Here is a 25,127-nt window from a genome sequence, read left to right on the forward strand (position 1 = left end):
CTAAGTAAGATAAGTACTTTTGTTTGTTTGTTAAGAAATTGTAAATATGTACTCAAGCTCCTCTACCTAGGTTCAGTTCCTTTGTGGATCTCATAGTTTGTTATGTACGATGTTAGTACTTTTGTTGTATATCAAGCTAGCTATTAATAAATATTAAAATGAGGTATCTTTTGTCAAAAAAAACTAGCCATTTCTTTTATCTTAATTTTCCAAATCAAAATGTTTCCATAAAAACTTTGAGAATTTATAGACAATCTCTTTTAGAATGAAATTCAAATTAAAAAATTCTACATTTTTTAGATGAGACACTATTTGATAATCTGATCAACCAACGACACTAAGCCGTGTTAACAATACATAATTTATATGTAGCTGCTTGCAAACCAACAACAATCAGATGTACAAAGGTTGTAACACTGGTTTGCCATTATAGCAGAGTAAATACATCTCTATTTCTACCCACTACAACTTCCTACTAGCAATAAACACCTCTCAGTTGCTCGTCTACATTCTATCAATCTCATCACGAGCTTCCATTTCCAAATAATAATAAAAACGAAAACATTAATTCTATCTCAACTGCTCGACTTACTGCCACCGTTTGCTACTAGATGACGAACCGCCAGTGCCAGCAGCAGCCTTTCTAGAACCTGAAAACAGTCCCAAAAGAAGAGAAAGAAATAATAATTAATGACCCTGACCCATTCAAGCTTCTAGTCTTACAGTGGATTCTGCATTCTTACTTGGAAGTTTTGAGGAACTTCTTGTGATCGAGGATCGAGCCGCAGCTTTAAGTGTCTGCTTTTGTGGCGGTCGTGGAAGTTCAGCTGGAACATTTGACTGCCTGCAATTGAAATCAATAATCAATTTTCTGTGTGCAGCAAAAAAAAACAGTCATGGGAATGAGAAGGATGAAAACCCACTTTGATGATGATGATTCGGGAAAAAGTGTGAACTCCACAACGCTATTAATGGATGCATCGGTTTCAGTTCCCATAGAAAGTCCGCTATCAGATATATCACTTAATCTGTCCTCTCCATCTGCATCGCCAATCCCAAGCAACACCACGTCTTCTTCCAAAGTATTTTGACCGAACCTGTTTTCAGCATATTCAGAAAGACTCTGACTTCCATCTACAGACGGCCTAAAATCCTCAACCGATGGAGGAGAACCAGATTCAGAATGTTTGTCGCTGAAATCCGAGCTGTTACAATCAGAGGCAGCTTTGCGAACAAGACCTGGCAGTTTCCTTTCTGACTGAGATCGACGTTGGCGTGATCCCCCAGACGATGGTCTTCCTGGGGAGGCTGAACCACCAAATCTTTGGGTTGGTGAACCTAAGCCACATCTCTCCCCATTTACATTATTGTTACCCTTAAGCATGCGAAGCCGTGCAATTTCATCGTCCTTTTTCGCAATTGTCTCCTTCAAAGAAGCAGCCTGAATATCATCAAGCAAGTAAATTCAGAACAAAGATATATATTTTGATTTAATCCAAATAAACCATCCTCACATCATTCAATGATTACCCATTTTTTATAATGTTTAAAATTATTCAATAAAGAAGATTTATTTCAAAAAATATATATAAACCTGATCCATAAGTTCTCTAAGACCTCGTCCCTCTTTATGGCTCTTAGCAGCACCTAACTCCACACCCGAAACCCTCTCTGCAAACTTCAAAGTACTAACGGTTTCAGAATGTGAATCAGCATCAGGATTTAGCTGCACAAACATAAGCGTCTTTGCCTGACCACCTGTAACCATACACAACACATTAGAAGTAGAGAAAACGATGAATGATTTGGAAAATTCTTGAAAAATAGAACACACCTAAAGAGCTTTGAAGAACTTGAGTAAGCTTGCTATTTCTGTAAGGAACATGAGAATTTTTCTGTGCTAAAGCAAATATAACATCACCCAAAGCCGACAGTGATTTGTTTATGTGTTGTGCTTCCTTTAACCTATCCCCGGTTGCTTCTGAACGGTCTACTCTTTCACTTCCAGCCAGATCAACAAGATGTAGACTACCACGAAGAATAGCATCACTCTCCAAATCCACGCCACGAACATGGACAGTCAGGATACTGCATTGTCAAATTTATAATTTTCAGAAAAAAATAAAAATTATGCATTTATCCTATATAAACATAATAAATGAGAAGAACCTGTGAGATCTACTGCTTCTTTCGTTTAGTGCAGTTGCACCAACTGCCCTATTCATCTGACCAATATACATCAATTCCATGACATCTTCAGATGATTTAACTAGATGGATAGTGGCATCAGGGACAGCATAGCCGTTAGGTTGGCTAGTACTCCATATCCCAAGCGTGTGGGTGTTAAAGAATGACAACTTATAATAAATAGAAGAATTTGAAAGTAATTTCCAAACATTATAATATGAAAGGATATCTTTTTTGAGAAGCTTCGTTAGAGAGCAAATCACGAACTTGCTCGTTATATATCTCCACCATTTGAACACTCACTTCATAGGTAATGGAATTTCTTCTGGTTTGGGAGAGACCGAAAAGATCACTTAAAGCTCGATAATTTACTCCCCAATCCTCTTTAGATGATATGTTTGGTCCGCTCTGTCCCAATATATTGAAAACATATGAGATTATCTTTTATGAATGACAAAGAATTTCAACAATTAAATTAAATACCATTGTGTATGTTTTTCCAGAACCAGTTTGACCGTAAGCGAAAATGCAAACATTGTACCCATCAAGAACTGATCGAATCAATGGTTGAGTATCCAAAAAGACTTCCTCTGTATATGAAAGAGAGGTTGAAACAAGATTCAGAACATAACCACCTCATAGTGAAAAGATTATTTAAGAGGTTAACCTTGTGTAGTTGCAGGACCAAACACTTTATTGAACTTGAAGAGACGATGACCATCTTTTACTTGTTTCAAGGGATTAGTGACAACCAATTCCCCATTCTCACCAATATACTCTATAGTAGTCAATTTTTTACTTTGTCCAGCAAGGAATGGTCTAACTCGACAATAAACTCGAATATTTCCTGTAGAACAAGTAAGAAACGTTAATTAAGGGATTTTTTTTAAAGAAACTCAACTAGGATTAGAAAACGGAAGAGCCTTGTACCTTTCAGGTCCTGAACCTCATTGTACAATTTTCTGTTCTCAGCCAGTACAACATGGTAACTTTCAGCAGCTTCAGTTAGCCCTTTAAGATTCATGCCTGTAAGTACATAAGGTATTAGAATCCAGTCTATTGTTACAAGTTTAAGGCTGATAACACAGCTTATCACTTCATCTGAATAATTAAGTGCTATGTTTATTTGATAGACTATTTTAAAATCACTTAACTATTTAGTTTGATATCTTAAACTATGAATGACTTAACTCTGTTATATAGTAATAGTGTATAAGAGACAACTTTAACCCTTGAAAATTAATCAAATTACATCACTACAGAGTTTAAATAGTCTTTTAAGTATTTTCTCAACATTTTTTAAGGCATTCTTAGTGGAAGTATTTTTTTCAACATCAGTTCCACCTGTGTTATCAAAGAAACTTACATATCAAGGACTTCAAATTCAGATATTCTCATTTAGTTTATTCAATATTTATTTTTCACTCTTAACTAATTTAGCATTTCAAATTCAGTATTGATCACTTAAATTTTTAGGTTTATCAAAAAATTTCAGGAAACTAACATAAAAACTATCAAGCATACCGAGATGATTAAATTCTTCCAAATAAATCCTTTTTGTTTTAAGAACTTCTTGCTTCAGTTGTTCAGATGAGAGCTTCAAATCCTGCACATCATTAAGGCATGAAACCAGTTAAGCGATGAAGAATTAATAAATTACAGTGAAAATTATATCTCCCTACAAACCTCAAGAGATCCACATTGATAATCTAGGATCTTCTTGTAGCTAAGTTCTTTCCTTTTCCACCTCATGGATTTAGATTGGGAGAATGTCTCAAGTTCTTTCACCATTTTCTTGGATTCATTGAGTGTTTTCTCAAGTTCCCCTATCTTCTTCTCCAATTCCAGTTTTGTTTCTTGCGACTGATTTACAAGTTGAGTACATCGATCTTCATAAGTCTTAATGGTCACATCCAACTCCTGCTTCAATGTTGATATCTTAGAGTCTCTCTGATCCTTCTCTTTCTCTAGCCTCAATTTAAATTGCTCTTCTAGTTTTACCCTTTCCTCAATTTCAGTTTTCTCATTCTACAAAGGAAGGAATCACAAGCAAAGTACAAACACATTTAACATTATAAAAAAGTTACATAACTACAATGAAGAGAACTGGACACGGATAAAAAAACACCTGTGTTTGATGAAGTTGATTTTTAATAACCTGAAACACAAAAGGTGAAAATCAATACACGTAACTACTATATCTCCTAAATCCCGTAAAAGATATTTCCTGAATCCATGACTGGTACCTCAGCTTCTTCAGTGGTCCCAGTTGCAAGGGCTTCGAGTATTCTTATCCTAGATTGATATTTATCTTCAAGAACCATGTAAAGATTGTTTTGCTGCACATATTTAAATAAAAAAATAAAAAAATTTGGAATGAAAGAAAGGGCAAGAACCCAAGATAAAATTAGAACACAGTATTTCCGTACCTTTCTGAACTTATCTGCTTGATTTGAAACACGATACTCTATCTCTTGGATAACTTTTTTCAACATAAACGCCATACACTGTGTGTATACAGAAAGAAGTAAGTGTTAACATCTTTCAAGGAATGGAGTAAAATGAATGGTTTCAATTCAAGGCAGCTTATAAACATTCATACATGAAGTACACTGCCATCCTTCCGCTCGATGCTATCATCAAGAACCTTATTTACTACAGTGAAAAGTGATTGAGTGGGCGAGTTCTGTAAGACAGAAAGAAAATGGAGAATCATCAAATTATTTTCCAACATTAAGTAATGATAATAAACTTGGAGAACAAATTCCAACCTGAAGACCATTTAGTTTCACCATTTCTGCTATCTTACTGGTATAGAATTCAGAATAACCTTGCCCTGAAAGTAAAGTTTGATTTTCTGCTTCTTCGGCAATACATCCATTAGATGCCCCGTTTTCTGTTGAATAAATGTCTGTGCTTGTTGTATCCATGATGATGAACAAATAAACAATAGTCTTCAATAATCAATCAGGGTACCCGTAGCTGTAGCTGTCGAGACACAAATTCATTAAAATTATCTTAGAAACAAGGCATTAGCAGGATTCATGTTCCAAAATCAATCAATCAAACAAAAGAATCACAAGCATCCATGCAATCACTTTCAGTTTTATTTCTCAAGAATTACATTATCATTTCTTTAATCTGGAATATCAACTATGTTTAGAGTATGTCAGATTGCAAATTCTCCAAATCTGAAAGTAAAGGGGATAAATAAGAGAGCAGCATTTCCCATTTATGCCTACATGTCAATGTCTATCATTGTCACTATAAACCCAACTGCAAACGGAACCAGCAAGTTAGTAATTATTTGAATGTGAAACCCCAGAAGCAAGTGCAAACGGAAGAAAACTAAAGCTCTACCAGTGTAAGGAAATTCTTTGAAAAATGAGACCCTCATTTTGAAATCTTCATTAAACCCTAAAATTCCGAAGCAAAATGTAGATCAAGAAACAAACCTCTGTAACCCAAAGATTGGAATATCGAAGCAGCTAAATCCGTCGAGCTTCTGGGTCTGAGTTCGATGAAATTCTTAAGAGGTTGCAGATCGAATCTAACCGGCGATTGTGACAAAAGGGTTAGATCTTATGCTCTCTTGATTTCCTCTCCGAACAATGATTATGTTTTGCTTCCAACTATATTGGGTAGAAGAGGAGAGAGAAATAGGGGGAGAAGAAGAAAAAGAAGAAGATGGTGGGTGAAGGCGATGATGGGTGCGGTGCCTCAATTGCTATTTCGTCAAGAAGAAGTGAAACGTGCTTACTACTGCATATTTAGTCTGCGTCGATGTTTATGGGTAAAGGCCGTATCTTTTTTTTTTTTGCTTTTTTTTTTTTTTGCTTTTTTTTTTTTTTTTTGCTTATCCCTTTGTATATATAATTTTTAATATATTATTTTTAGTATTGAAATTCATGTTCCCGCCTTGCGCCGGATTTATAGGCTTATCTATATATATGTTCGAATCCGACACTTGCTTTGATATTACCAGCAGGTGCCAGCAATTCATAAAGGAGAGATAAAAAGTGAGTTTGGTTCTCTCAAAACAAACAAGGCCCAATGTTTTTACCATAGTTCAAATTTGAATTCTTAGGCCTTGTTTGTCTTTAAGAATGATTTAAATCATATTTAAATAACCAATTATCAATTCATTTATCCTTTTTCATCAATTAAATTAATCCACCTATAATAGAAAAGGTCACAGCTTAGACTTTCCATTTAACTAAAGTTTTAATCCATATTTCATCATCAATCACATATTTAGTCAAATTATTAAGATGGTTAAGTCTCTTTCTTATTTATTTTGACTGTACGTGTGGTTTAAATAATCAAAAATAAAAAAAATATATATTATTTTAAGTTATTATCAAATCAATTTAATTCATTAATTAAAATATTTTTTATTTTTAAAAAGATCCATATAATAAATGAAAATGTTTAAATTATTATTTTTTATTTTGTCATTATATATTAATACACTTTAAGTATTTTTATTAAAAAAATTAAACATTCTCAAAATCATCATTAATTGTTATTTTTTTTAAAGTACTGTATTTTTTTTATCTCAATCCAAACAAGACCTTAATAACCAATTACAACGATAAATATAAAAATATATATATATATAAATATATAAAAAAATAATAAGATAAGATATATATATATTGAGATACATTTATTTGAGATTATTTTTAAATAACAAAATCAACTAGGAGAACTTAATTATAATATTTAAATATTTTAGTTTCTTTGACCCAAATAAACATATAAATACTTGAAAGATCACAAATCACGACGATTAAATTTAATATTATACATTTTGTTTTGCTATTATTTATAGTAAACTAGGCATGTAGTTTGCTAATTATTTCCAGCCAAAATTGTCTATCTAAGTTAATGAAGGGTTAGGTAAAAAAGATATAAAATTAGTTTGATCAATTCAACACTATTTACGTAACCAACTATTTTAAATACCTAATTAACAACTATATTTATATGTTGTATAAAATATCCAACAAGGAAGAAATTAAATTTGAAAGGATTTAAATTTAAATTTAATCAAACTACCTGAAGAATTAACAACCATAACTTCCACCTTAAGGTGTTATAATTGATGGGGTTATGAAAACAAAACAATTACATATAATAAAAAGATTGAGAAAATGGCCAAAGAGTTTGACTAAATTACATTTTATACTTGAGCAACACACAATTTATCTACTAAGAACATAACTGGTTTTTTTTACATATTTTATAAATTTCACAATAATTCTAACAAGGTAACAGGTTTTGGATGCCAAAGTAGGGACTTTGTTCACCTTATCCTAAAAGCTTTATACAGAAAAAAGCTTCTAAAAACAATTTTACTCGTTAAATTTAAATTTTAATTGACTTTTGAAGTTGACTAATTGATTGTTATCTTTGTAGATACAGTCAATTTCGTAGCATTTTGGTTGTAATTGTGAAGAATATGCACATAAATATTTGAAAGAGCTTAATCTTCTATTTTAAATTAAGCACATTCAAAGTGTTTTCCTATAGAGTTTTTAAACAAATAATTTATGTTGCACACTTATGAGATAATTGTTAATTTGATTAGTTCAGAAATCCCAAGAAGCCAACCCTGTACCTTTTCTTCTCCATTTATATCTTCATGAGTTACTATATCTATTTTTATTTATTTATTTATTTATCACTTTGTGATGATGTTTACAAGTCTCCCCTATTTAAATATTAGAAATGAAGGGTGGAATAATGAGAAGATGTCATGCTTACTTTTGTCTGTGGCTAATATATAAGTTAATTAGTTTTCCATTTGAAGTGTGTTATACATATCATCCATCATCATTTTATTTATCAATTTTCTTATATATATACCTTATTTAGAGCCAGTATTGGTCCCGAAATTTGAGGTGTATTAAGCATAAAATAATTTGTATTTATTTCTATTTTAGGTTATATTAAAAATATATAGCAGTTTTGTATTATAATTACAAAAGTAATTGGCTTGTTTATTTATAGATGAACATGATTAAAGACGGTTTAGGTGAAAAATTATTTGATATCCTGCTGTAATTAATGAACATTAGAACACAAAATTTAGGAACACCCACAAATTCCATAAACAGGCAAAATTTAATCAAATCGTTCACAGATAGAATAAACCCGGTCTTGGACACAGAATAGCTAGGAAGGTCTCCAACAACAATTGTTAACCAAATCATTCTCTGTGTAGGAGATATGGATGGAGAAATCCTAAATACAAACAAAGTGGGTGGTAATATTATTATATCACCTCAGCATCGACCTCAAGTGGTGCTGCACCTACCAAATCTGGGAAAGATAGTTCATAATTTCTGACCAAAATCTTCTGAGATATAATTTATTTAAAAGAATTTCAATGTTTTTTTTAACTTGTTTTTCTATCTGGCTATTATGCTATGTTTGTGAACTGGTATTTATGTTGTGCTTCAACTCTTAAATGTCTATTTGTTTGGGGAAAGGCTTTCAAAGTTTCAGTATTATTGTATGTTTTACAAATCAGAGAGTTTATGATGTTTTGGAAATCAATGTTGAAATTGATAAATGCCCTTGTGCAATGAAAGTTTCTTAATTTATTTATGATGTTTTAGAAATCAATGTTGAAATTGATAAATGCCCTTGCAATGAAAGTTTCTTAATTTATAGGGACTGGTTGTGAATTGTGATGATTTTGAGAATATTTTTTTTTGGAATTATTTCTTCATTGCACAATGAGGGTTGGATTTAGAAGCCCATTTTCAACTTTTACAATATTTTTATTTTACCTTATTTTTTTATAATCAAAATTTATTAATTAAGTTATTTATTATATACCATAAACAAAGTGTAAACATGAACTATTTTTTTTTTTTTTTACGATGTCTTTAAAATGGGCTGAGATCCTTTGCTTTTCAGTTCCCTCTCACTGGGACTAGGGAGGGACATAAAAGTAATAATTTTTTAAAAAAAAAAGTAAAAAAAAAGTTATATTTATGCCCCTCCATGTGAGAGTCGAACATGTGAACCGACACTCATCCTGTAAACAACCTATATGTTCACTACCGATTATGACAAAATGTATGGCAGGATTACCAGAATATTTACTCCAGGATTTATTCAATTTAATCGTACCACGGGTCTCGCATTTTCGTTTGGTTGAAGTGAAGATAACGAACTTGAAATGTGGAGCCCAAGCGGCCAGCGAAGCGAGCGAGTGTTCAATATTTCTTACGAGCTGAGAAGGAATTACACGGTTAAAAATTCGTCCCCTCCTCAAATATGTAGATACTGACGTTGCATTTATATATTCTTGGATTATGATGATAGGATGTTTGGGTATATATTTTGTTATCCGAAAATTGACCAAATATTATGTTAATAATATAGTCAAAATACAAACTAATTTTGATGCCAAAATGTATAAAAATTGTATAAGATTATCTTTGTATTTATCATATTGTATTCCAAAATTTGTGGCAAACCAAACATCATTGATAATCATACTTAAGTCTAGTTTACCAACCAAATAACAATATTGGAAAGGCTAAACCAAACCGCTCCGTCTAACGGGCTTAAATACGAGTCAACTCATTTTCTCTGACAAAAAAGAGTCATCTCGCTTACTGGACGGGTAGGATTGTTTGTAAAAATGTGAGCTTTCCCTCCTTAGTTGGTGTAAGTGGAAGTAATGAGCTTCCGCCTTTTCTAAGAATGGAATGGGAAAACATGCGATGTTCAAGCTCATCATGGGAGACCTATCTCTACCCAATTCATCTCTCTTTGCCAAGATGCTGGATTCCTGTCTCTCAACAAAGTCACCCAAGGACGTACGCCGCCTCCATGCTCGAATTACCAAGTCTCAATTTTCTTCTGAAGTTTTCATCCAGAATAGACTGATCGATGTTTATGGGAAATGCGGCTGTTTGGAAGATGCCCACAAGCTGTTCGACAGAATGCCGCAAAGAAACACTTTCACCTGGAATGCTATTATAACTGCATTGTCTAAATCTGCTCTTCTTGATGAAGCCGAAAGACTTTTCGACTTAATGCCGGACCCTGACCAGTGCTCGTGGAACTCGATGGTATCAGGTTTTTCTCAGCACGGTCGGTTTGAAAACTCACTCGACTATTTCGTACGCATGCACAAGGATAATTTTGTGTTGAATGAGTATTCCTTTGGAAGTTCTCTCAGTTCTTGTGCTGGGTTGATGGATGTGTGTATCGGTATGCAAATTCACGCTGCTTTGTCTAAATCTCCGCACTCATCGGATGTTTACATGGGATCTGCACTTCTCGATATGTATGGTAAGAGCTGCAGTGTAGCTTCTGCTCAAAAGGTGTTTGATGAAATGCGAGAACGTAACACTGTTTCTTGGAACAGTTTAATTTCGTGTTATGAACAGAATGGTCCGGCAGCTGAAGCTATATCTGTTTTCGTTCTCATGATGGGTAGCGGATTCGATCCGGATGAGGTCACTCTGGCTAGTGTTGTCAGTGCTTGTGCAAGCTTAAAGGCTTGCAAAGAAGGCCGTCAGATTCATGCCCGATCCATGAAATTGGAGAGGTTGAGGAGTGATCATATTTTAAGCAACACATTTGTTGACATGTACGCAAAATGTGGAAGAATAGTGGAAGCTAGACGTATTTTCGACAGGATGGAGAATAGGAACGTTGTCTCCGAGACCTCAATGATGAGCGGTTACGCGAAGAACTCGAGTGTTGGATCAGCGAAAGTTATATTCTCAGAGATGGCAGACAGAAACGTCATTTCATGGAACGCTCTCATCTCTGGCTATACGCAGAATGGAGAAAACGAGAAAGCGCTGGATCTCTTTCGACTCTTGAAAAGAGAGTCCGTTTGCCCTACACACTACACGTTTGGGAATCTACTCAACGCTTGCGCGAACTTAACAGACCTGGAACTTGGTAGGCAAGCCCATGCCCACGTCTTAAAACACAGATTCCTGTTCCATCCAGGAAAAGAGTCGAATATTTTTGTGGGTAACTCTCTTATCGACATGTACATGAAGTGCGGTTCCATTGAAGACGGGAGAGTAGTCTTCAAGTCCATGTCTGAAAAAGATTGGGTGACATGGAATGCTTTGATAGTTGGATATGCTCAGAATGGGAAAGGGTTTGAAGCACTCGATACTTTCAAGAGAATGATGGAATCGGGTGAGAAACCTGATCATGTGACTATGATAGGAGTCCTTAGTGCTTGCAGTCATGCAGGATTGATAGAGGAAGGACGTCGTTTCCTATTCTCAATGAAACATGATCATGGTTTGGAGCCGTTAAAGGATCACTACTCGTGTATAGTCGATCTGCTTGGTCGAGCTGGGCGACTCCATGAAGCTAGGGATTTGATAGAATCGATGCCAATGGAACCGGACAGTGTTGTATGGGGTTCGATGCTGTCTGCGTGCAAAACTCATGGGGATATTGAGTTAGGTAAGTATGTGGCGGAAAAACTGCTGGAGATTGATCCTGGAAATTCTGGTTCTTACGTTCTTCTGTCGAATATGTATTCGGATGTTGGAAGATGGAAGGAAGCTATGAAAGTTAGGAAGCTGATGAAGAAAAGAGGAGTTGTGAAGCAGCCTGGTTGTAGTTGGATTGAAATTAAGAGCAGGGTGCATGTATTCATGGTGAAAGATGGAAGACATCCTCAAAGAAGAGAAATTTATTTACTTCTTAGAAAGCTTACTAAGGAAATGAGATTAGCTGACGATTTGGAGATGGATTTTGAAGAAATCTTACCAGTTGCAGTTTAAACAGATGTTGGCTGGTTCAGGTACAAGTCAGAAACCAAAGTTTTGATTTATTTGCATCTCATTTGATATATAAAGCTGTTCAACCAAGAAAAATAAAGCATTTTGTTTTCGCATATGACCTGTAATCAGCCATTTCCTTTTTGGAAACTTGCAATTTCTTCACAGACCCTCCTATAATAACCATTTATAAATACTTTTTTGTCTCTAGATCTAGATTTGAATCTGGTTCCATATGAGAAACTGATGATAAATTTCCTAATTTATTCCCGGATTAAGTTTTGTTTTCAAATGTGTTCTCGTTGGATCAGATATTTTCTACAGATTACTATGTACTGGTTTTAGTTTAGGGAATGTGTTGAGTGGTTTGGACTGGATGAATATGATTCATACATAAATTCATTGACCTTTCTCCAAATTTCAAGTTAAATTTTCATTTGTAGTTTCAGGATTATGAGTTTAAGTTTCAAACACTTCAGCTGCCTTAAACTTATTTGAAATAGTTTGATTTTGATTCAGTCAATGTGGTTATTCGATCAACTAATTACACTCCTGACTTTATACATCTCCAAGATTATGCTATAAACATAATGTGGTTATGATTATGTTATAAACATAATGTGGTTATTGTATGTTTAAATGTTCATCTTATAATTAGTAGTATTTAGGATATCTTAAATGTTTTGACTAATATATGATTTGGGATTAACTTGGTTCAGTTATTTGTCATTTTAACTAACTAAAATCTTTACAATCAATTTATCAATTAAAATATTATTTGTTTTATAAACTTTTTTCATTAAATATTAATACTCTTGATGTTTTTTCAAAAAAAAAAAAAAATCCAATTTTTAAATCTGGTATCAATCAAGATTACTCAAATCAGAAAAGGTCTTAATTAATCTTATAGATCAGTTTATATAAACCCTCTTGAAGGATGAGGCGGATCGGGACATTACTTAATTACTTTGATTTATTATTAAAAAAAAGTGTAATTATAACTAATTTGATAATTACTTTGATTTATTATTAAAAAAAAGTGTAATTATAATTAATTTGGTAATAATTTTTGAAATTGCTTAGCAAAAAAAATGGCTCCTTTTCTTTATAAAATGTAATGAAAAATATAATTATGCTCAATAAAAATCATTGAATTTGCATCTACTATACCAGGCAAATTAAGAGAGAGAAAGAAGCAGTGTCTAGCTTTCTGCCATCCACTATCATCAGTTCACTCACTATAGCCCATTGTATTTTCTTTGAGTTCCAACCCACTGACAAGTCCTCAGATATAAACTTTTGCAGACCCAGATTTTATTTTTATTATACTCCATTTCTTATGTGAAGGAAACCCAAATGTAAGTTCATGAATACTTTGATACCCACCTGAGAAGAGCTAGCGAGGACGAAGTAGAGGATGCGCGAATCTCATCGATCGTGTTCTTTGTTTCAGCAAATCTGTGTGGGTAAGCCTTCTCTTTCCTGTTTAATAGAAAAAGAGACATATAGGTTAAAGAAGTTTTTCATTTTCAGTAATCTATTTGCTTTGTTCTTGCTGCTTCCCCATTTCTTTTTCTGTACAGTTACAGTTCATTGTTGGTTGGTTTTGTGGATTTGCATGGTGTTAACTTTTCTGCTATTGAATGGATCCTCTATGATCTTTCCATTCTCAATGAACATGGACGTTATAGTGAATGCTGCTGCTTGAATCGATTTATGTTGGGAGATTTCTCTGATTTTATTTGTTTTTTTCAAATAGGCAGGTGGAATCTATGAAAAAGCCACTGAGGTTCTTTTAGGTTTTGGGAATAATCTTAAAAAATTTAAGGATGTATGAAGAAGAGAAGAAGTTTCAACAAAGGTGGGAGTTTAGGGATGTGGGAGACAAATTTAATGATTCTTCAAGTGAGGATGATTGCAGTACTTCCAATAAGAAGAAGCACAAGCTCCTTTCAGACATGTTGTTGCTTGAGACAGAGGAAGAACCATTCTCCAATTCTCCAGTATCTAACTCACGGTCATTTCGTAAATCAAAGAAAGATAAACGAGTAGTAATTCACTCCCATTCACCCAACAAGAAGAAGGAGAAGAAGAATAAGAGCATTTCACTTGATGGTTTGAAGATGTTTATGGAATCTATGCTTGGGGAACTTAGAGTTGAAAGAGAAAGTATGTTCTCAAGGATGAGGGAAGAGATGAAAAGAATTGATTCTACTAAGAAGGTGAACCCAAAGAAAGTTAGCCACATGAGGATGATGATGCATCAGAAGAAGATTGAAGAAAACCCAGAAACTAACAATGGGTTCGACAGCAGCAATGGAAAAATAGAAAGATTGGTGAAAAAACCATTAGAAGCAGGTGGTGGGACTGAGAGTGACATGACAGTGGGTTCAGAAATAGTAGATTTATTTACAAGTCCTAATATTTCAGCTGGGTTCTTATCAGGAGGAGGAGGAGGAGAACAATCGTGTAAAAAGATTTCGATGAATACAACAACAACAAACGAGATTAATGGTTTCAATCTATATGGGGGCATTCATCATCAGTTTTCAAATGTGGGAAGAAGTGGAGATGGGTTTGCTGCTGTTCCTCCACTTCATATTGGTAATGGTAATGGTAATGGAATCAAGAATAATAATGTATTTGGTTTGAGGATTAGTGGGGGAGCCATACGATTCTCTTCTACAGGAGATCACAGCAACAACAACAACAACCACCTAGTAACAGATGATAATGATGATGAGATCTGGCAAACAGAAGCCAAGACCTATGGCCGAGAAACATAGATCTAGTTTTTTAAGGTAAAAAAAAAAAAAAAAACATTTTGAAGTTTAGCCAATGGACAATATGCCTTTTGTATCATTTTGTTTCAAGTGGCAAATAGTGAAGGATAATGTAAAATGGGTGTTGTTGAATTGTGCTTGTTTGGCTAAAAACATCTATAGTATTATTAGACCTTTAATTTGGTGGGTTTTAAATGGCTGCTGTCATTATCAATTGTTGCCTTATATATATCTATGGTGGTCCTAGCTGTGTCTCTCCCTTCTCTTTCAGGGTTTCTTTGATGTGCTTTACGATTTTCAAATGTCCTAATTGCCATTTGGTCATATAGTTGGATTTGCTTTTTTTTAACTGAGTTAGAACGGATCCAAGAGTTAGAGAAACATTTGATAAAATTAGAAATTTAAATTTTCTGTAATAGTACGGATCTAGCCATAGTTAGACGAAGTCACACTTGGTTTAATAAAATTAAGTTTGAGCCTTAAATCAAAATAATTAAAAAGTAAATCAAGAAAAAAATTCTTTGGAAATTTTTTTTTTACCAACAAAATTTTCTGCAGCATGATTTTAAAATTAATCAAAAAATTAATTTTCTAAAATACTTTTTATATAAAGTTTTATTTTTTAGTTTCATTTTGACAATTTTTATAAGTGAAGGATGAATAACACTTTTAACACAATTTTTATTAATTTATAATATATTTAAATATTAAGATATGAATAGACAAAAAAAAAATAATCATTAAATAAGACCTTTTTAATTATAAAATTGTTTTCTTTGAATAATATATATTTATTTTTTTAAAATATTATTTGAATGAAAAAATAGGTTATTTGAATTTTCATTTTATTTAATAATTATAATATAATTTTATATTTAAATTAAAAAAATAAGAAAGAATGTTTTAATTGAATGGTTAAAAATGATTAATATGTAACAATGTTTTTAATAAGAAAACTAAAAATCCAAACAAGATTTTTTAGGACTTGTTTGATCTTAAAATTTGAGATTTTCTTGATTTTCCCCTAAAATATTATGTTTGATTAAATTTTATAAAAAAAAAATAGTGTTTTATGGTTAAAAGTCAAAAATACTTTTTCAACATTGAAAGATAAATTAATTTTATTTAATTAAATAAAAGATAAATTTTATATTTAAATAAATAAAAAAGTTATTAGATTATTGAAATCATGATTGAATTTTAAAATAAAACCAAACAAAACCCAAATAAACCACGTAACCAGCATTAGTAAAGATCTCGAAATCTTCGCCTAATGCCCCAATTCCAATGATGACCTTTGTTTTGTTTGACATTCATTTTATATATTCAATTCAATAAATTAATATCCATTATCAATTATTTGATATTATTTATATTTTGTCACATTTTAAACTATTAAGTTTTAAATATATTTTAATTATTTGACAAAATAAAAAACAATTTTATTATTTGTAATTGTTAGGTTAATAATGGAATGACAGATTTGATTAGTTTAAATCTTCATCCTTAGATATCCTATTTTAAGAAAAATATGAATATATATTTTTTAAATAATACTATAAAAAATTATCTAGATAACTCTTTGTTTTGCTAACTTTTTGATAAAGTTAAAAAAGGTTATCTCTTTTTAAAAGATGCAAATTCATTATTTTGTCATCCTTATCATCTAATCATAACTTATTTGATAAAATAATATATTTTTGTTTGTTTATTTTTATTTAGTTAAAAAAATGTAATTAAATTATATAAAATATTTTTGATAACATATTTATGTCAATCTATCTTCTTTTTTATAATTTTTTTTTTTGACAAAGTGGAAATATTCTTTCTTAAAAATGTTCATCTTAATTAATATTATTATTTTTTTATTAATTAAAAAAATAGTTTTATTTCTTCGGCAAGACAGCGAAATCGAAGCGAGTATATATGCTCAGCGCAGCAATGGCGAAAGCTAAGTAATTTAGGAAGATGTGGTTTTTTAGAAGAAAGGGTCCATCTGGGTTCTCTGCTTCGTCCACGGCTGAAGAAGTTACTGCAGGGATCGATGGAACTGGCCTCACCGCCATTGTTACAGGTCGCTCTATAACTTTCTTGCTTCTCTTTTATCTCTGATCGCTTTCAATTTCATCAGAATTCGATTACGGTTTGATTTCTGATTGTATATGAGTGAAACAAAACTTGGGATTCTTCTATTTGATTACTTAAGTTGGATTCGAACAAGATTATCCGGTTGATCGTGGATATTGATATTATTAGTAGTAGAATCTAGTGATGTTCATCGGAGATAGAATTTGAATCTGATTTCAGGTGCTTCAAGTGGAATTGGGACGGATACAACCCGTGTGCTTGCCTTACGAGGTGTGCATGTTGTGATGGCTGTTAGGAATGTAGACGGTGGTGCGAAAGTAAAGGAAGATATACTGAAACAGATACCAAAAGCTAAAATTGATGTTATGGAATTGGATCTAAGTTCAATGGCGTCTGTAAGGAAATTTGCTTCAGAATTCAAATCATCTGCTCTTCCTTTAAACCTTCTGATGTATGTAACTTTACTTCACTTTCAGCTTTAGAACCATTGCTTATCTTTCTTTCCCACGTTTGTCTTATTTTGTTCTTCCCTGGTTTGAAGCAATAATGCAGGTGTAATGGCTCCTCCATTCACGCTCTCCAAAGACAATATTGAACTACAATTTGCCACCAATCATTTAGGTTTGTGTCCAACTTACTTGTATTGATTGTAGTTTGTGATTGTGGTTCTATCTGGATTCACATCTGCTAGAGAATTTCGGAATGAATCTTATCTTTTTTTGTTTAGGTCATTTCCTATTGACAAATGAGGTGTTGGAGGTCATGAAGAAGACAGTTCGTGAAAGCCAAAGAGAAGGAAGGATTGTTAATGTCTCCTCTGAAGGTCATATGTTAATGTACAAGGATGGATTCCATTTCGATAATCTAAATGACAAAGCAAGGTAACTAGTAGCTGTATTCTCGTAATCTTATTAATTGTATGTCTGATCACGATTCTTGATTTCTTTCTATGGTTCAGTTACAAGACTATGTATGCATATGGACAATCTAAGCTTGCCAACATCTTACATACAAATGAACTTGCAAGACGCATGAAGGTAAAAAAAACTTAAAAAATTAACAGTTTTTACCCAGTGCCAAACTAAACTCGTTTACCACAACTAACCAGGAAGAAGGGGTGGATATAACGGCTAATTCACTTCATCCCGGGATAATAACCACCAACCTTTTCCGCCACCATAACATTGTGGAGGGTAAGATAAAATCTCGATCTTTGTGTTCATTTGTTTTGGTTTTGTCAGGTGTCCTGTCTTTATAACTCTAGATGTGGAAACCTGCAATAATTTGCAGGTTTGATTAGTGTATTTGGTAGAGTGGGGATGAAGAACATTCCTCAGGGGGCGGCGACGACTTGTTATGTTGCGATGCATCCTGATGTGAAGGGAGTAAGTGGGAAGTACTTCGCGGACAGCAATGTAGCTGAGACAACAGGCAAGCTGGCTAAAGATGCAGACTTGGCTAAGAAACTCTGGGAGTTCAGCTTGAACTTGACTGAACCCAGGTCAGGTTAAGTGTAGTCGGTTAAATAGTATCGTGAAACTTTATACTATATCGCTTGTTTTCGGAAATAATGTAACTGCCTGTGTGATTTTATTTGGAACAAATCATGGATATTTACATTTTTATTGTTGAAGAATAATTTTATGGTAATTGTTATTAAAACTTCAACCTGAGTTGTTTGAATAGATAGAACTAGTAAAAATTCCATTTTGGGTGGGTCATGAGTGTACCCCAATTTTTTTGTTTAGTCATAATTGTGAGCATTTGGTTTTAGATTCTGCACCTATGTATGGCAACTGATATTCTATCAGTTGCTTAATGAGGTATAAGTTGTTAACTACCTGATCTCGAATCCCCGATAGATAGTTGCTGACGGATATCCCAAATACTTCTGATTCAGAATCCTATAGGTATCCCAAATAGCTTGAATTTTTAATGATACAAGTAAAAATTTGTTCACATTCTTGTTCGATCTATTTGAAGATCGACAGTGGGTCCTTAACCACAAACAGTTGAATTTTGACGGAGGGCTCATGTTGTTCCAGCTCTGGAAGGATGATGATAACTTGGAAGAGTTCCATTTCAATCGCCCACCAACTTCCAAAAAGACTATTTCACCCTTTTTGTCCATAAATATATGAATTTCACCCGAAAGCAGAAACCAATGTCTTTCGGTAATAAAAACTATCAGCGAGGGAGGAGTGTTGCTCTCGGTGGCTTTAATAAATATCAGCGAGGGAAGATGCTTGCTCTTTTATGCTTGCTCTAGGTAAAATAAATATTTCCGAGAACATTCAATCGCTCTCGGTGACCGTCCTCGGTAATCATGCATTTTTCTATTAGTGGATTGAAGAACTACCGGGAGTATTCCTCTAAATTAAACAAAGGAAAGGAAATGGTATTCTGTTTGAAAATGATGCTAGTCACAATGTTGTTAATGAGGATTATAATGTTATTCATGCTCATCTTATTGGGTGTAATGTTGGTAAAAATGTTTTGCTGAATGATGCGATTAACCATATTTGGAGAGTTGGAGATTGGAATGGTTCGGGATCAACTGGTCTAAGAAAGAATGAACATGGGTCAAGGATTGTGAGGAGACAGTGGGGAATAAGTTGGAGAATCGGGTGACGAGCATAAGCCCAGTTTCGCAAGTCAATTCTCCTCATGGTCTTTCAATGAAAATCCCGGTTGTGGTTCATAGTGAAAGATTGGTACATCATGAACAAAAGTAAAGGAATCTTGACAATTTGATGATCAACAAAAACATTAAAATTGAAGGAGGATATCCTTATTGTAGATGATATGTTGGTTAAGGGACAATCTCATTTTAATCTATTATAGTTTCATTAACTTTTTGAATTTAATTTTAAAACTTTTTTTTTATTCGTATTGAAATATAAATTTTTATTTGTTATGAAATTTATGATTAATCATATATTAAAATTTTAATTATTAATTATTTTTTAAAATAACAGATAAACAAAGTACACATTTTTTCGAGAATAAAAATAATAATAAAAAGTGAAGGGAAGAAGTTAGTCAAGAGCAAATAGATTCATGCATAAAAAAGAATTATTTTGTACATTTTCTTTAAAGGTGAATTAAGAGTAATAAAATAGTCTCCCTTCTAGTCAAAGAATAAAGAATAAAAGTAAATTTGAAAAAGTGGTTAGGGAGTTTGTACAATAAATCTTAACTTTCAATTGATCAACATTTGTCATTTTATTACAGAATAATTAATCTGGTTTAATATATAATTATACTGCTTTCATTTGTATTCTATAAAAAAAAAACAACTAAAAAATTCAAACTTTGTTGTTGTCCTAAATAATGTCCATTTTTTATTTTATTAATATATTTTTGTTTGAGGTACTTTGAATTAAAATAAATAAAAAAGTAAAATGTTATAAAGATTGTTTTATTTTATATAAAGTTACCCAACCAACCATACATATATATATATATATATATATAATATAATAATAAACCTCAAACAGAAAATCTTTAAAATTTTAAATACATAGATATATAATATTTATTAATACTTAATTACTTCCCTTTGCAGCCATTGATTTTATATAGAAAATGCAAGTTCAACGGATGAGATTGTTTTCCTCTGTCTCGCCCAAGTATAATATATATATATGTATATTATTACTATTATATCCTGTGCGTGCGTACGTATCCACATCAGCCACCGCTATAACTTTCTAAACCACCACCGCATTATTACCGCCGGCGGCGGCGAGACTCTCCGGCTGTCCCTTTCGCAAATTAGCAATAATCGGATTCAGATCTCTCGGATTTACATTCACCTTAAGCCCATTCTTCAAAAACAAAGTCAGCGACATCTTCTGCTCCACCCTATGTCCGGCCGCCGCCGTGAGCCGGTGACGTAACAAAACCGCGGCAGCGATAGATTTCATCTGCAGATAAGCTAGATCTTTCCCAAGACAAATCCTCGGGCCGGCGTTGAACGCCACAAATCTGAAGGAATCGATATTCGTCAGGAATTTGGTTCCATCAGAAGAAAGCCACCTCTCCGGTCTGAATTCCAAGCAATCTTCTCCCCATATGAATTTCATACGTCCGGTCGAATATATAGAGTAGGTAATCGACGAACCTGCCGGCACGTGAGTCCCGTCTGGAAGTACATCGTCGGCTATCACGTGCTTCGAATCCTCCGGCACCGATGGGTATAGCCTTAGGGTTTCAGTCAGCGCCGCCTTTAGATATACTAATTTATCGACTTCTTCAAACACAAGAGGCTCTTCAAACCATTTTGAGATGTCGCCGCCGGCGCCGCCGCCGCGGGTTTCCTCGAGGGTGGAACAGAGTTCGAGAATGATCTTATCCTCAACCCTAGGGTTAAGCATGACCAGCCAAAAGAACCAGCTGAGTGCGACGGAGGAAGTATCCCGGCCGGCGAGCATGAAATTGAGTACAACGTATTGAAGAAACTGATCGGAGTAACCATCTTTCTTCTTCATGAATCTAGATAACAGATCATCATGTGGGACCCCTCCGTTTAGTTGATGACTGGACAGTTCCATCTTACGTGTATTGATGATGTCAGTCATGTATTTGTCGACGTGGTTAAGGCTTCGGCTCATCTCAGCTTCCATCCCAAGCCCAAGCCATTTCCTCAGCTTCCAAACCACCTCAGGCAAAATAAACCTCTGTAAAGTTGCTTCCGTGGCTTTATCAAAAGCCGACGAGAATTCGTTATCCGTCAAGCCGGGAGACAGGGTATGAGGATCTTTACCGAGAGCCAAGCCGCATATATTATCAAAGGTAAGCCGAAGTAAAAGATCTTGAAGATCAACCGGCTTACCTTCAAGCTGAGCCGTCTTGAGTATGGGACAAAACCTCATCTTAATCGATCGGCTCACCCACCTAGCCATGGCTTGCCTTAACGTTCTAGTGGTGAATTCCAATGCGGCGGTCTTACGTTGGAATAGCCAAGTGTCTCCATCTGAATTGAAGATACCCTCTCCAAGTAGATCATGAAAAACCGCCTGCCACGTCGGACCCTTGGGATAATTCTCGAAACGCTGCTTAAGTACATGCTCGAGGTTCTTGGGATCGCAAGTGACGGTCACGAGTCCTTGTTTTCGGGCTAAAAATGGAATTGCACATATGCATGTTTGATACGTACCGCCGGTCTTCCTTAAATTCTCGGCGATCCATTCATGCATGCGATTTGAGTTTTGAATTAGACCTGGTAAGCTTCCTACTAATGGCCAGACACGTGGACCGCTGAGCGGCTTCGTGATTGATCTGAACCAGAAGAAATAAGCCGCGGCTATTGATAAGAGCATGAGAGCCGTTGATATGTCCATCCTCTGCTGCTGGGGGACCCACAATCTAATCACCGGCGGCGGCAGAGGAATGAGAGGAGATCGATCCACGTCGGAGAAAGAAAGAGAAGGCGGAGACGTACAAAAGAGAAGATACGGTTGCAGTCTTGTTGCAGAGAGCTATAAATAGATGGAGAAGATGAGAGTTGGAGTCAATTGTGGTGGAAACAGATGGAAAATGAGAATCTAATTTATAGACAACAATTTATGAAGATAAGTGCTTCTTTCTTAGTAATAATAAATGAATGAGGGGCCATCTTTCCTATTTATCTTTTTCAAGTCAAAACTATTTACTTTTTTTTAATTCTATAAAAATAAGTAGTTACTCAGTAAGTTTTCATTAATAGACTAAACTATACTATAACAAAAACCCATTTGAAAGATTAAAAATTATTGTGACCCATTTGATTTAATTATTTGGTGTGACCCTTTCTTTCTCTCTGGCAATGCAACGAGTAATAGTAATTGCATTAAATGGCATATAAGAGGAGAGAGCGTTGCGAGGAAAAGGAAGGTGGGAAGGAAGGGCACATGGAAGGTGTCAAAAATGTCAAAATCTTGAGAATAATTCAGAAGAAAAAAGCTTCTAAAATTATGAATTATAGAACCCTAGTAATTTCAGAAGTGTCATTAAGAGTTAAAACATTAACCATCTCCAACCCACCACCACCACCGCCTCATTCTTTAAATTATTATAATTTGGAGAGGGCCAGGCGGACGACGTCTCTTTAGTCTATTTCTTTCTTTCTTTCTCTATCTGGCGTATGCGTGGTTGAACTCTGTGATGAGGAAAATACTCACCTAATTTTGCAGGAAAGGGTTAACCTCCCATAAAGAGGGGCATTGAATGAAGAGGGATGCAGTAAATGAGATTAGTTGAGAAGAGATTGCATGAATGAAAGAAAAAAGAACAACAACATATTCAACTGAAAACCCGCGCTAACAAGTTTTATTTTTTTGTTTACTCTCTCTTTCTCTCTCACACACACACACGCACACTTCATTTAGGTTATGCCACCCACTCGCTGAAATTCCTCTCCTTTCGACAAACCAACAAGACCACTTTCTCCATGTGTGTGAAAGATAGAGAGAGTAGTAGAGTCTTGAAGACAATGACATATTTGGAAACAATGCATGTTTTCTCTTTTAATTAGATCACAGTAATCCAGACAACATGTCATTATAATCCATTTTCTAAGATGTTTTATTTTATTAATTTTGTTATATATAAGGGAATGTGGGTACAGGTTAGGCAATCTGAAAATGGGTTGTTACATAATTTAGGATTTCTCATTCACAAGTCTTAAGTTTAATTCTCCTTTAAAGCACCTAGATTAATGTGAAATATTTATGTTGTTTTTTTTAGCATTTCTGTTAAAGAAAACAGTGAAAGTGCATTCAAATTTCAAGCTGCCCAAAACTTTGATATCAAAAAGAAAAAATTAACAATAAATTAGTCAAATTTTATGGAGAATAATTAACACTTTTGATAAAATTTTAAGCTAATTAAATTTTTACTATTTTAAAATTTATTATTTTATGAGTTCATAAACTATTTGAATTTTACTATTTTATTGAAATAAAATGAATTTATATTAAAAAAATAAATAAATTATTTATTCAAATAAATAAATTCATATAATTTATTTTACAGTTATGACTTTTTTTTTAAAGTTATTTATATTTAATTATATATAATATAACAAAGTTTAATAATATTTAAAAATAAATTCTCAATTTTATGAATTTATAAACGATTAAATTCAGCTAGATAGAATTAAGTGTATGAGTAAGTTTTGTTTAGCAAATTAAATTTAATTTAATTTTATTGATACCTTAAACAATTGACAAATTAAGTAAAATGAAAAAGTAATTACAAATGAAAATTCAAAAATAAGATATATATAGAGAAAAATAAGAAATAATTAAGAGCTAGGCTCTAAGAAAAAAATTATAATAAGGTAGATTTCTGTGTTTAAAAATATTTTGTGCTATGTGTCCTCTTACAGAAAAACTCGATATAACTAAAAAACAATCGCATCAAGTTCCTTGTGAAGGGGCACATAAACCTTTTGATTACATAGGATCTAATTTCAAATGGATCATTGTCACTTTCCTATAATGCATGAATTATCTTGCTCTAACACCTTCAGTGCAATAGTAACCAAAAAGAGAAATGATATAAAAAAAATCAGACAATTTAATTCAAAGATATTATTTATATTTCTATTGGAACGAAACATCCTTAGTCGTGATAATCAGTATTTTTAGATAAAACACGATAATTAAATCAAGTATATATATATATATATATATATATATATATATATATATATATATATATATATATATATATATATATATATATATATATATATATATATATATATATATATATATATATATATATATATAAATATAAATTAAAGTGTAAAATTATTTTATTGATAATATGTAAAATTAATTTATTAAAATTAAATTATAGGTTTAAAATTCGTAATTCACATTAGAACATCAATGATATAGGTATAAATTTTTTAATAATATTTAGGGACAATAATTTAATATTAAAAATGTCTTTTATCTTATTATTTTTTAATTAAACACACTGTCTTTATTAAGAACTACCACCATTTTAGAGTTTATGGGAAATATATGATTACATAAATTTGATCGAGATAAACAAATGGTTAAAAATACATGTTAAATCTAAGATACAAAATATATATATATATATAAAATAATAATTAAGAAATACGTAAATTCGGTAATATTTTGTTCCTCGTAAATTATTATCATGTTAAATATATATACTATATTAAAATAAATTATGTAAATCTAGTCTTCTTCCTCCTCCCTGCTTGAGATTGTCTAATGTTTGTAATTTTTTTTTTTTTTTTGTATTTTATTTGACATGGTAT

At 33.0% G+C, this 25,127-nt stretch overlaps 5 protein-coding genes across 6 annotated transcripts; 3 read left to right on the top strand and 2 right to left on the bottom strand.

Moving 5' to 3' along the window:
* Positions 1-342: 342 nt before the first annotated feature.
* On the bottom strand, positions 343-5,959 carry LOC124929328 (kinesin-like protein KIN-14J). 2 transcript variants are annotated; one of them, XM_047469659.1, is made up of 18 exons: positions 5,643-5,959; positions 4,959-5,169; positions 4,790-4,873; positions 4,617-4,694; positions 4,434-4,526; positions 4,316-4,345; positions 3,874-4,215; positions 3,712-3,793; positions 3,118-3,213; positions 2,855-3,034; positions 2,671-2,777; positions 2,417-2,595; positions 2,170-2,334; positions 1,835-2,088; positions 1,595-1,758; positions 924-1,441; positions 744-844; positions 343-650 (listed from the first exon to the last, which is right to left on the bottom strand). In XM_047469659.1, exons 2-18 carry the CDS (start codon positions 5,115-5,117, stop codon positions 589-591), a joined length of 2,694 nt encoding a protein of 897 aa, XP_047325615.1. In that variant the 5' UTR covers positions 5,118-5,169; positions 5,643-5,959; the 3' UTR covers positions 343-588. The 2 variants fall into 2 exon arrangements, with proteins under 2 accessions (XP_047325615.1, XP_047325616.1); XM_047469660.1 differs by having other exon boundaries at positions 4,959-5,175.
* A 3,791-nt stretch (positions 5,960-9,750) lies between these two features.
* LOC124929192 (pentatricopeptide repeat-containing protein At2g13600) lies at positions 9,751-15,025 on the top strand. The gene is made up of 3 exons (XM_047469488.1): positions 9,751-11,995; positions 13,320-13,438; positions 13,732-15,025. The coding sequence occupies exon 1, from the start codon at positions 9,918-9,920 to the stop codon at positions 11,973-11,975; it is 2,058 nt and encodes a 685-aa protein (XP_047325444.1). The 5' UTR covers positions 9,751-9,917; the 3' UTR covers positions 11,976-11,995; positions 13,320-13,438; positions 13,732-15,025.
* On the top strand, positions 13,802-14,758 carry LOC124928827. The gene has a single exon (XM_047469076.1). The coding sequence runs from the start codon at positions 13,802-13,804 to the stop codon at positions 14,756-14,758; it is 957 nt and encodes a 318-aa protein (XP_047325032.1).
* A 1,645-nt stretch (positions 15,026-16,670) lies between the features above and the next one.
* LOC124929193 (short-chain dehydrogenase TIC 32, chloroplastic-like) lies at positions 16,671-18,508 on the top strand. The gene is made up of 7 exons (XM_047469489.1): positions 16,671-16,829; positions 17,063-17,294; positions 17,385-17,464; positions 17,571-17,724; positions 17,802-17,880; positions 17,952-18,036; positions 18,134-18,508. Exons 1-7 carry the CDS (start codon positions 16,724-16,726, stop codon positions 18,352-18,354), a joined length of 957 nt encoding a protein of 318 aa, XP_047325445.1. The 5' UTR covers positions 16,671-16,723; the 3' UTR covers positions 18,355-18,508.
* A 1,867-nt stretch (positions 18,509-20,375) lies between these two features.
* LOC124929402 (cytochrome P450 86A22-like) lies at positions 20,376-22,337 on the bottom strand. The gene has a single exon (XM_047469753.1). It carries the CDS (start codon positions 22,186-22,188, stop codon positions 20,557-20,559), a length of 1,632 nt encoding a protein of 543 aa, XP_047325709.1. The 5' UTR covers positions 22,189-22,337; the 3' UTR covers positions 20,376-20,556.
* Between the last annotated feature and the right edge of the window lie 2,790 nt (positions 22,338-25,127).

This window comes from Impatiens glandulifera, chromosome 3 (genome assembly GCF_907164915.1).
Source record: "Impatiens glandulifera chromosome 3, dImpGla2.1, whole genome shotgun sequence".
NCBI lineage: Eukaryota > Viridiplantae > Streptophyta > Magnoliopsida > Ericales > Balsaminaceae > Impatiens > Impatiens glandulifera.

Excerpts from the sequence above, each read along its gene's own strand:
- LOC124929402 (XM_047469753.1), bottom strand. The coding sequence starts at position 22,188 with ATGGACATATCAACGGCTCTCATGCTCTTATCAATAGCCGCGGCTTAT.
- LOC124929328 (XM_047469659.1), bottom strand. The coding sequence starts at position 5,117 with ATGGATACAACAAGCACAGACATTTATTCAACAGAAAACGGGGCATCT. Across the intron at positions 4,346-4,433 it reads GGACCACTGAAGAAGCTGAG|GTTATTAAAAATCAACTTCA; the intron begins GTACCAGTCATG and ends TTTGTGTTTCAG. Across the intron at positions 2,596-2,670 it reads CTGGAAAAACATACACAATG|AGCGGACCAAACATATCATC; the intron begins GTATTTAATTTA and ends ATATTGGGACAG.
- LOC124929192 (XM_047469488.1), top strand. The coding sequence starts at position 9,918 with ATGGGAAAACATGCGATGTTCAAGCTCATCATGGGAGACCTATCTCTA.
- LOC124928827 (XM_047469076.1), top strand. The coding sequence starts at position 13,802 with ATGTATGAAGAAGAGAAGAAGTTTCAACAAAGGTGGGAGTTTAGGGAT.
- LOC124929193 (XM_047469489.1), top strand. The coding sequence starts at position 16,724 with ATGTGGTTTTTTAGAAGAAAGGGTCCATCTGGGTTCTCTGCTTCGTCC. Across the intron at positions 17,465-17,570 it reads ATTTGCCACCAATCATTTAG|GTCATTTCCTATTGACAAAT; the intron begins GTTTGTGTCCAA and ends TTTTTTGTTTAG. Across the intron at positions 18,037-18,133 it reads CCACCATAACATTGTGGAGG|GTTTGATTAGTGTATTTGGT; the intron begins GTAAGATAAAAT and ends AATAATTTGCAG.